Source organism: Aotus nancymaae, unplaced genomic scaffold (assembly GCF_030222135.1).
Source record: "Aotus nancymaae isolate 86718 unplaced genomic scaffold, 86718_ANA_hifiasm-v0.15.2.pri h1tg000039l, whole genome shotgun sequence".
NCBI classification, from domain to species: Eukaryota; Metazoa; Chordata; class Mammalia; order Primates; family Aotidae; genus Aotus; species Aotus nancymaae.
In genome coordinates this window covers 3869383-3881346 of record NW_026988453.1, presented here as the reverse complement: position 1 = coordinate 3881346, position 11964 = coordinate 3869383, and the positions used below count along the sequence as shown (strand labels likewise).

General features: G+C 44.0%; 1 protein-coding gene across 9 annotated transcripts in view; it reads left to right on the top strand.

Moving 5' to 3' along the window:
- The first annotated feature begins 478 nt into the window (after positions 1-478).
- The window catches only part of DDX59 (DEAD-box helicase 59), a 29993-nt gene continuing 18507 nt past the window's right edge, over positions 479-11964 (top strand). For 4 of the 9 annotated variants that reach the window (XR_010336483.1, XM_064360213.1, XM_064360212.1 and 1 more), the window contains exons 1-3: positions 901-4006; positions 5199-5366; positions 10612-10701. Coding sequence is in view for 8 of the 9 variants with exons in the window: in XM_064360213.1 (XP_064216283.1) it covers positions 3200-4006; positions 5199-5366; positions 10612-10701 (1065 nt within the window). In the remaining variant the exon portion in view is untranslated. Of the gene's footprint in view, positions 615-900; positions 4007-5198; positions 5367-10611; positions 10702-11964 lie in introns of those variants that run through there. The other 5 variants (XM_012459560.2, XM_012459562.3, XM_064360211.1 and 2 more) reach the window with 5 other exon arrangements.

Below are 11964 nucleotides of genomic sequence, written 5' to 3'. Positions count from 1 at the left end.
TCAAATACGACACATCAAGCTGACTCCGCTTAAATGTTGGAGTGCCTCTACTTAATAGCTAAAGGCAGAAAAGCGTTTTGGGGCCCAACGGGCAGTGCCCCTCCCTTTTACACTCACACTTCCCACTTTCTAAAGGTGCCAGGCCCCCCGCACCACCCTCCAGCTTCTTCCCGGCTGCTCCGACTCTTTTCCACCAGTCCCAGCCCACTCGATTACGTAAATTCTTCCAAGACGATCTCCAAACGTGCCCCTCCGTCCAGAACCCGTCCATCTCCGACCGGTTCCGAGATTTGCCACCAGCCCAGAGCCGGGAGGGAGCGTGGATGATTCGCGGAGCTTCCCGGCCCCATCCCTCCTCCCTCCCTCCCAATCCACTGCCGGCTCCCAACGAGCTCCGCTCCCGCGGTGGCCCCGCCTCCCCACCGCCCGGAAGACGTGCCTGCGGCACCCTCCCAAAACCCGGAGAAGTGGATTCTGCGCTCCGCTCCGCACCAGCTGTCCAGGGCCGCAGTGCGAACAAGCAGGTCGGGACTTGTCGGCCGGAAACCTGGGCTGGAGCCTGGAAGAGGGAGCCGGCCCCGAGCGGGAGCGGACGCGGCCTCAGGCCTGCGCGGGTGAGCGTGCCCCGGAGCTCGGGCCCTGGCCGTCCTGCAGCCCCTCCTCCGAAACCCGGGGCGCTAGGCCGCGGCGGCTTGACGGAGGCCCCTGCGCGGCCCCCCTCCCATCCTTGCAGTTCTCCCAGTCCCGGGCCTCTACCCGGAACCCGGCGCCCCGCCCGTCTCCTAGCAGCTCCGTGACGTGCAGGCGCTTCGGGGTGCGGTGCCGCCGGGCGTGGGTGGGAGGCAACGCCCGAGGGGAGGGTCCTCCGTCGTGCGGGGGTGCGGGGGCCATTGGCGAGAATTGGAGGCCGCGCCGCTGTCTGCCCAGCAGGAGCCCGTTCCCTTTCGCCATTGGCAGACTTTGAGTTCCAAGCTCTTTCCTGCCCACACAGAGCTGTCCCTGTCCCGCCCGCCACCCCTGTACATTTTCTGAGTCTTAGGATAGTGATTCTAGACCCTCGGTTGCATTTCTGTTGGAATTTTTCTGGAAATTAGAATCTGGCAATTTAAAGAAAGAATTTTTTTTAAGAAAAATATTTATTAGTATATTTGATAGTCCCCAGATTAGGTTAAAAGTCTTCCCAATCACTGTAATTTTGCAAAGACATGTTTTAGTGTAAATAGATGTTGATGGAAAGAGTCAAACTCTAAAAATATTTGAAGAGATTTATTTGAGCCAAGTACAAGTGACCATGGCCGGTGACACAGCCCTCAGGAGGTCCTGAGAACATGTGCCCAAGGCGGTTGGGGTACAGCTTGGTTTATATATTTCAGGAAGGCACGAGACATTAATCAAATACATTTAAGAAATACATTGGTTATTTTAGTATTACTGATATTAAGGAAAAAAAAGAAAAAGAAAAAAGAAATACATTGGTACAGTTTAGAAGGGCGGGACAACTCAAACCCCAGGACTTCCAGGCCACGGTTAAATGTAAACATTATCTAGTTGACAATTGGTTGAGGTTATCTCAAGATCTGGAATCTATAAAAAGGAATGTTCAGGTTAAAGATAAAGGATTGTGGAGACCACATTTTACTGTGCAGAGGAAGCTCTTAGATAGCAGACTTTAGAGAGAGCAGGTTGTAAATTGTTTTATATTGGACTTTAAAGGGTGCCTGGCTCTTAGTTGGTTATCTCCTGGATCTGGGAAGGAAGGAAGGAAAACAAAGCGGGAAGGGAATTCTCTATAAAATATGGATTTTTCCCACAAGAGACTTTGCAGGGCAGTTTTAAGGTATGGCAAGAACATATATTTTGGGGTAAAACATTTTGATTTTCTTCCTTGTTATGTCAGAGTGAGATTGGAAAGTGAGTCACAATGTACAGGGTTAAAGACACCCATCTAATGAGAATGTATGGTTTGTAAGACCTGACTCTCGAGACCCCTTAGAAAGGAATTTGGGTAAAATAAAAAAATTAGAGCTTAGTCCTCAAATGGTTGAGAGCTTATGCTCTGGAGCCAGAGTGCCAGGGCTGTAACATTTAAGAATTATTTGAGCTTGGACAAACCACTTAATTCCTAGGTGGCTCAGTTTCTTCTGAGGGTATATAATGTGTGTTATACACACACACATACACACACACACACGTTTTTTCATTATGTTATGTATATTATTTTTTCATTATGCTATACTATGTATATTAGTCTGTAATACACATAGTATAGCATAACGAAAAAATATCTGTGCATATATATTAGTTAATGCTAACCGATTTACATGGTGGTTGTAAAGATTAGTTGAAGTATTGTGCTTGGCACATAAACACTAAGTGTTACTTACATGAAAATAGCATTTTCTCTATGATTTGTGGTTTTGATTTTAAAGATTCTAATTGTGAAGTATCCCTCCTGTTTTTTTTTTTTTTTTTTTTTTTTTTTTTTGTACTTTAGGTCCTGGGGTTCCTGTTTTCTTTTTTGATGCTATAATAGGATTTACCCCAGAATTTCTATAATATCTGATACCTCAAAGTGCAAATAATCAGTAAACAGAAATAGACCATGTGTACAAGGCTATGTTGAGCAGCGTGCAGTGTTTCAACATTGCTATGTGTGAGGAAGAAGACTACATCTCGTCATCAGTGGAATCTGGTGAATGGAAGAAAAGCTTGATATAAAGAATGTCATGATGTCCGCACTATTCATTTCAGGCATAGCCAGCCCCAGGACACTAGGCTGATTCTGTGACAAACATAAGGTACTTTATTTTTATTTTTATTTTTTCATTTTTTGAGACAGCATCTCACCCTGTCGCCCAGGCTGGAGTGCAGGGGCATGATCTCAGCTCACTGCAACCTCTGCCTCCCGGGTTCAAGTGCTTTTCCTGCCTCAGCCTCCTGAATAGCTGGGATTACAAGTGCGTGCTGCCACGCCCAGCTAATTTTTGAATATTTAGTAGAGATGGGGTTTCAGCATGTTGGCCAGGCTGGTCTCAAACTCCTGACCTCAAGTGATCCGCCCGCCTCGGTCTCCCAAAGTACTGGGATTACAGGTGTGAACCACCGTGCCTGGCTGTTAATCATATGGTACTTTATATGTGAACTTTATTAATGGTAAAATAAATCTCATTATGTAGTTTCCCTAACAGAATATTGAAGGATGTTTGTTCCAAGATCTCTAAAAATCAAGAGGAATGCTAATGATGATGGCAAAAGTTGTGTGGCTAAGAGAATTAAACCAGACTCAGAAGACCTTCAGCTGGACAAAAGCAGAGATGTTCCCACTGATGCTTTAGTTACAGACGCAGCCACAACACCAGACAGGCACAGCAGTGAATCCTGCCCTCTCCCCAGCCCAGGTGGCCAGCTGGCAGAGGTTCATTCGGTAGATCCTGAGCAGGGTGTGAAGGACAGCCATCCTTCTGAAGAGCCGGTTAAGTCATTTTCCAAAACACAGCGCTGGCCGGAACCGGGGGAACCCGTCTGTGTTGTCTGTGGTCGTTACGGAGAGTATATCTGTGATAAGACAGATGAAGATGTGTGTAGTTTGGAGTGTAAAGCAAAACATCTTCTGCAAGTTAAGGAAAAGGAAGAGAAATCAAAACTCAGCGGTCCACAGAAGGCTGATTCTGAGCCAGAGTCTCCACTGAATGCTTCCTATGTGTACAAAGAGCACCCCTTTATTTTGAACCTTCAAGAAGACCAGATTGAAAATCTTAAACAGCAGCTGGGAATTTTAGTTCAAGGACAAGAAGTCACTAGGCCCATTATTGACTTTGAGCATTGTGGTTTCCCTGAGGTCTTAAATCACAACTTGAAGAAATCAGGCTATGAAGTGCCAACCCCCATTCAAATGCAGATGATTCCTGTGGGACTTCTGGGAAGAGACATTCTGGCCAGTGCAGATACTGGCTCAGGAAAAACAGCTGCTTTTCTTCTTCCTGTTATCATGCAAGCTTTATTCGAGGTAAGTATTAATGATAGAGTTCACGTGTATTATTCTTGGAAACAAATGAGGGGTTTACCAAGTTTCATTCTTAACTATATTAAAATTGCAGGCTAAAACTACGTTTGGAATTGTAGTCACTAGTGCCTCTAGTGATTTTGCTTCTGATAGTAGTTTGTATGAAAACATAATTTCAGGGAATTTTTCTTGTGTTATGTTGAACCAGAGATCTCATTATGGAGGATCTAAAAACTTGTTTCCTTACAAAACATTTTCTTTTTAATAGTTTTTCTATTAAAAGAATGAACTTTGGATTTGAGGGGGAAAAAATCCAGCTGACCAGACGAGCTGCCATTTGTGTCAGTTTAGCCTCCTTGGATTTTGTGTTTTGAAGAAACTGATTCATACTGAGTTTGAAGCACGTCGTAGAGCTTCAACATAGACTCTTAACTGTGATCTGTGGTTCATCTTAAAATAATCACTACCGTACCTTACTTGTTAGTTTATGTATAAAGCACTTTCACATATAATTAGTTTAACAAGCATGGTGAGTAATTACTATTTGCCAAGGACTGGTGAGCTTCTGAAGTATGAAGTATGGCAGGAAGGGAAGTGAGGAAAAAATGTGAGCAAAGAGAGGAAAGATAAAGGAGAAAAATTTGGAAAACTAAAGAGTAGTAGAAGATAGTGTGAGAAAAAAAAAAAAGCACTAGATTGTTTAAAATACAGGTCACACATACTCAAGACCAAAATAGAGCCATAAAGCCCGAAATAGGATGTGGGTATATATGTGAGTTCTATGGACAAAGAAAGAAGTGAATCTGCAAGAGAGCCAAGCGGGAAAAACCAGGGGTAGCATGCCAGCTTGGACCAGATCTGCATGGCGACTGTTGGGTTCTCGCTTTAGAGGAGGATGACTACAGATTACAAGGTCCAGTTAACTAGGAGCAAAGCTTCAGTTTTCTTACCTTGGTTACTGTGGATGCCTCTCCGCAGCTCCAATTTTCATTATATTCTGTGTTATGTAAGAAATGGGTTTAATTTATGATGGTTTTGGAGGAAAAAATCTGCAGTAAGCAGAAGGCAGGAGAACTCATATCCAGTTGGGAATGCTTTAAAAGGGCCATGTTCCTGGAATCCTTGTGAAGATTTAGTTCATGTTGGCAGGAATTAATTGCTGGTGTTTTTAAAGTTGTTTTTCACATCTTTGCAGAGGAAAACTCCATCTGCACTCATTCTTACACCAACCAGAGAGTTAGCCATTCAGATAGAGAGACAAGCTAAAGAATTGATGAGTGGCCTGCCACGCATGAAAACTGTGCTTCTTGTAGGGGGCTTACCCTTACCCCCACAGCTTTACCGTCTGCAACAGCATGTTAAGGTAAGCACTGATTTGATACAATGTCTTTGAAAAGTTTTGTAAGCAGTACAGGAACTAGTGGGTTTTTTTCCCCTTGAAGAACTTTTAAAAGATTTTAGGGAGTCTTTAAATTCTTACTAAATAAGCCTTAGGTTTTTTTTTAAAGTTTGTTTTATTTAGGAAAGGAAAGAAACACAATTTATTGAGTGCCTGTTATATGCCAAAGGCTGTTGAATGTTCTCACACACATTATCTCATTCAAGTATCACATTTACTTCTGAAGGTGGGTTGGCATATCCCTAGCCCATGTTTTATAGTCAAGAAGTTGAATCTCAGAAAGATGGGGTTTATTGAAGGATCTGTAGCCAATAAATAGTAGTTGCTAAAATTGAAAGCTTAATTTACCCGACTTTCTTCTTTCCTTAGCCATGCTCTTATGCATAGTCTGTATTTTATGATATGTAAAAGTATGTAAAAGCAATGTGGTCTGATTCTAGCTTTGGAACTTGGTAGCTGTATGGTCATAGATAAACTTACTTCACTTCTGGGGGCATCAGTTTTCTTGAGTTTGAATGGGCGGCTGAAGATACCTGCCTTTGAAATAAAAATGTGTAATGGAAGATTTGCCACAGATGTTGACCAATCAAAGTAGACTGCAGCTTTAGTGCAGGAGCTGGGTCCTTGAGGCCCCTTGGTATTCTGGACATTAACTGTTTAGTTAACTGGGGTGGCAGGGAGGCTCTGGAGACCCAGGGGAGGAGCTGGGTTGGCAGGGAGTTGGGAGAGGGGACTCAGGGAGAGGGCACTGTGGGCAGCAGTACCAGCTGGGATGAAGCTCCTTTCATGTTGGAATCTTTTGAAGGTCAAATCAGATGTATCTGACAGATTTATTTTATTTATTTATTTATTTGAAACATCTGGGTAGTATCTGACAGATTTAAAGCCTGTAAAATGTTTTAAGAAATTACAGGTTGATAATTAATGGGTTACTGGATCAGTGATTTTTAAAGGTGGACCTCCAGTATATAAAACAGATAAAGATGATATTAATGCCAAATTGTAAGTTCAGCAATATATATTTATAAAGTAAATAATACAAGTATTTTTGATGGGCATCAAATTTGAAGTTGGGTTAATGGAGTTTAACTACAGTCTCATATCAACCTCTGCATTAAATTTATTTTTGTTGCAAACAATGGTTAACATTATAATTTAAGTGGATAAGTAGATGCAAACTTCTTTTTTTTTTTTTTTTTTTTTTGAGACGGAGTTTCACTCTTGTTACCCAGGCTGGAGTGCAATGGCGCGATGTCGGCTCACCGCAACCTCCGCCTCCTGGGTTCAGGCAATTCTCCTGCCTCAGCCTCCTGAGTAGCTGAAATTACAGGCATGTGCCACTATGCCCAGCTAATATTTTGTGTTTTTAGTAGAGACGGGGTTTCACCATGTTGACCAGGATGGTCTCGATCTCATGACCTCGTGATCCACCCGCCTCGGCCTCCCAAAGTGCTGGGATTACAGGCTTGCGCCACCGTGCAAACTTCTAATAGCTTTTAAACTAAGCTTGCATTCTGATTCTTAAAAAATATATCTTAATATATCGGTGTTAGTTTCCAGCTTGCAACATTTAGTAGGAACACATATGATCGGGCACAGTGTTTTCACACATTTTTTTGTGGGGTGGGGGTCCAAGTTTTGCTCTTGTTGCCCAGGCTGGAGTGCAACGGCACAACCTTGGCACACTGCAACCTCTGCCTCCCAGGTTCAAGTGATTCTTTTGCCTCAGCCTCCTGAGTAGCTGAGACTACAGTCATGTGCTACCACACCCAGCTAATTTTTGTGTTTTTAGTAGAGGTGGGATTTCACCATGTTGGCCAGGACTGTCCTGATCTCCTGACCTCGTGATCTGCGTGCCTCGGCCTCCCAAAGTGCTGGGATTACAGGTGTGAGCCACCACACCCGGCCCTAATCTTGGCACTTTTAAGGTTTACAAGCCACTTACTTTGAAGAACATCCCTCAATTGATTAGATTCAAGTTATATGTCTTTGACAGGGATATCACAGAAGAGATGGTTTGTTTTTTTCATTGCATCCTTTTAGGTTGCACAGTTATCAGTATGTCCTTTTCTTGGTCATACGATCTGTAAAGTAATTGTAAAGTTTATTTTTTTTTCCCCTTTGTGTTTAGTAAGTATTTTGCGGAGAGTACTTTGAGATGTACTTTGAAATGTAAATTTCTCATTCTTCACCACACTTTAAATTTATTTATATATGTATTTATAGCTGTATGGACTCACAGCTTCCTGTTATTCAGAGGTTTACAATCTGTTATTATCATTATTTGTTTTGATATTCCAGTTGATCTCCATCTGGCCAGTGGAAGCATTTTCCAGTTGGTTTCTTTCTTTCTTTCTTTCTTTCTTTTTTTTAAGACGGGGTTTCACCATGTTGGTCAGGCTGGTCTTGAACTCCTGACCTCAGGTGATCCGCCCACCTTGGCCTCCAAAGTGCTTGGATTACAGGCGTGAGCTACCATGCCTGGCCTCCAGTTGGTTTCTGTGTACTTTGTTCATATCTCCATCATTGAGTCTTCCTTATTTTCTATCGAAAGAAGATGTTCCATGCTTACGTTTTTCTTTCCCTGCCTCAGCCCTGGAATCATGCCTTCTCCAAGGAGCCCTGGTTTCTTTTAATAGAGGATAGTATTTAAAAAGAAAGACCTGGGCTCTGCGTGTTTATTGCTATTGGACTATCACTGCTTAGGACCTCCCAGTGGATAGAGCAAGGGAATACAGTCGTCCCGCGGCATCTGTCGGGGACTGGTTCCAGGATCACCTGCGTATGTACCAAAATCATTGCATACTTGAATCCTGCGGTTGGCCTTGCTGAACCCAAGTATTTTGGTCTGTGTTTGGTTGAAATTTATATGTATCAGTGGACTCACACCATTGAAATCTATGTTGTTCAAGGGTCAGCTGTATATCTAAGTGTGTGTTTTTCTGTGTCTATATTTATTAGAAGCCATGAGACCATGAGTTCATGTTGATACTTCCAATTCCAATTCAATACAACAGGATTCATTCATATTTGTAACTGACAGAAACCTGCCGCTCATTTTCCTTTAGGTATTTATTTATTTGATCAATCCTCCTCTATGTAGCTCACCTCCCACCATCAGCACCGCCCCTCCCACAGCGTTGCCTTCCTCACCAGACTCCACCTGCACTCTCCTCAGCCCCTCAGGCTGCAGCACCCAATGCAGGGCTGCCTTTTTGTGGAGGCTCCTACTTGCCCCACCTGTCCCTCCCACCCCTCTCACCAGCCTGAGCTCATCTCAGATGCCCTCTGAGAAAAAAGAACCAAAACCTCCGTCTCTTCAGCACAGCTGCCCTTCAAGAGCAAGGGCAAAATGAAAAGCTTTTCAAATAAAACTGAGAAAGTTATTGCCAACATACATATAAGAGAACTTTAAAACTATGATAGTCTACAGATAAAGATCATGCCAGGAAGGAAGGTGTGGGATGGAAGAAATAATGGTGGGAAAGGAGAATAGTGAGCATGTGCGTAAATCTCAAATCCCAGCTACTCGGGAGGCTGAGGCAGGAGAATTGCTTGAACCCGTGGGTGGAGGTTACAGTGAGCCGAGATCGAGACATTGCACTCCAGCCTGGGCAACAAGAGTGAAACTCTGTCTCAAAAATAAATAAATAGGCCAGGCTTGGTGGCTCACACCTGTAATCCCAGCACTTTGGGAGGCCGAGGCGGGCGGATCACGAGGTCAAGAGATAAGACCATCCTGGCCAACATGGTGAAACCCCCCATCTCTGCTAAAAATATGAAAATTAGCTGGGTGTGGTGGCACATGCCTGTAGTCCCAGCTATTTGGGAGGCGAGACAAGAGAATTACTTGAACCTGGGAGTCAGAGGTTGCAGTGAGCTGAGATTGTGCCACTGCACTCCAGCCTGGCAACAGAGTGAGACTTCATCTCAAAAAGAAAGAAAGGGCGGTGGCGGGGTTGGGGGGAGGCGAACAAAGAAAGAGAGAAAGAAGTAAGTTAAATACTGGCCAACAGTAGCATAGAAGTATGGGGGAGATGTGATTGGTATTAAAGCATTTTTCCTTATTGTTTAAAAAAAGGTAAAAATGAGCTGAGTGTAGTGGCTAATGCCTGTAATCTTTGGGAGGCCAAGGCGGGAGGATTGCTTGAATCCAGGAGTTTGAGACTAGTCTGGGCAATATAGAGACCTTGTCTCTATAAAAAACAAATCAAAAAATTGGCTGGGTGCGATAGCTCATGCCTATAATCCCAGCAGTTTAGGAGGCGGGTGGATCATGAGGTCAGGCCTGGCCAACATAGTGAAACCCTGTCTCTACTAAAAATACAAAATTAGCCGAGCGTAGTGGTGCATGCCTGTAATTCCAGCTACTCAGGAGGCTGAGGCAGGAGAATCACTTGAACCCTGGAGGTGGAGGTTGCGGTGAGCCCAGGTGGCACCATTTGCACTCCAGCCTGGGTGACAGAGCAAGATTCTATTTCAAAAAAATTAGCCAGGTGTGGTGGCATGCACCTGTAGTCCCAGTTATTTGGGAGGCTGAGGCAGGAGGACCCCTTGAGCCCAGGAAGTTAAGGCTTCAGTGAGCCACGATTACACCACTGCACTCCCTTCTGGGTGATAGAGCAAGACTGTATCAAAAAAAAAAAAAAAGCCCTCATTATTAGCCACTAACATATTATAAAATTGTTAAGGAACCTTAAGCAACCTTAGAAATTACTTTGCCCAACCTCTTAATTTAAAAATGAAATAAAAAGCCCAAAGATGGTACAGAATTTTCACTTGTTTACAGAACCATGCAGTTAAACTGCCTATAAGGCCCTTCCTGGTCCCTGCCTTGTTTCAAGCCTCAGCCTGTCCCATTCTCCCCGCCACTTTACCATTTGGAGCCTCAGGAATGTCATAGATGCTTTTCTCTGTCCTTAATTACTCCTCACCTTGCTCACACCCACTAATCCTGTAGGTTTGACCTGTGTGTTGGGTAGGACTGGATGGATACGTCCCTCCATTTATGGCATAGTGTATTTATCTCATGAGCACTTTCTTGCTTTATGTTTTGTCCTTTATATTACAAGTTTTGTGAGAGCAGAGACTATGTCTGGCATAGTCATCACTGAATTCTGAGTGCTTAACACAGCACCTGGCACATATTAGTTGCTCAATCAATATGGAATGAATGATTTTTAAAATTTGCTTTTTCTCTTTTATTCAGGTTATTATAGCAACCCCTGGGCGACTTCTGGATATAATGAAGCAGAGCTCTGTAGAACTCTGTGGTATAAAGATTGTGGTAGTAGATGAAGTAAGTAGTGGTGTCTAAAAAACGGTTACATGATTTTATATGATTTATGGAAATGATAGTTATATAATTTCATTGTATAGTCAGGACGTTTTCTCTCTAAAAACAATGCCTCAGGGACTTTTAAAAATTTGCAGCAGTGGTTCTTCAGCTGGTTTCTGTGTAGCGCTGAAGCTAACATAAGGTGCACTACACTAAAATTAAACCAGAGCTGTCTTCTCCTAAATGACAGAATACACAAATTCAGTAGGTACTCTATTCTCAATGGTAAGTTTTTTGTTTTGTTTTTTTAAATTTGATGCTGTCCATCATTTGTTTGCAAAATTAGTCAGTGGCAAGTAATGAGACAGGGTCTTGCTGTGTCACTCAGGTCACCCAAGCTGGAATGCAGTGATGGAGGCTGCTCACTGCACCCTCAACCTCCCACACTCAAGTGATCCTCCCATCTCAGACTCCTGAGTAGCTGGGACTACAGGCACACACATCACCATGCCTGGCTAATTTGTTTTTTGTAGAGATGGGGTCCCACTATGTTGTCCAGGCTGATTAGTCTTGAACTCCTGGGCTCAAGGGATCCTCTTGCCTTGGCCTTCCAAAGTACTGGGATTAGAGGCATAAGCCACCATGCCCAGCAGATGGCCTTTAAAACTTTTTTTTTCTGTGTGGACATAGGCATCTGTGGTTCTGACTTTCTATGTTACATATACTATAGAGGCATTTTTATACTTTTGACCTGCCTAGTAAGATGAAGTAAAAGTGTTCTTGCTTGGTGATATTCCACCATAGGGACACAGAACCATGTGCCAGCCCACCCTGGGCATGTGCCATTTCTGTCTGCGTGGTGCACGCATCTTCCCATGTCTCGCCAACAGTGACAGAGCAGAGGCCTGACCTTAGCAATGATCACAAATGCGGGGTGCTATGTGCTGACCAGTGATAGTGTCTTGGCCAGCCTTCCGTTGGCCAGTGATCACAAATGCGGGGTGCTGGGTGCTGACCAGTGATAGTGTCTCGGCCAGCCTTCCGTTGGCCAGTGATCACAAATGCGGGGTGCTGGGTGCTGACCAGTGATAGTGTCTCGGCCAGCCTTCCGTTGGCCAGTGATCACAAATGCGGGGTGCTGGGTGCTGACCAGTGATAGTGTCTCGGCCAGCCTTCCGTTGGCCAGTGATCACAAATGCGGGGTGCTGGGTGCTGACCAGTGATAGTGTCTCACCCTGCCTTCCGTTGGCCCCAGTAAGTAGCAGTAGGATAGAACACGTAGCC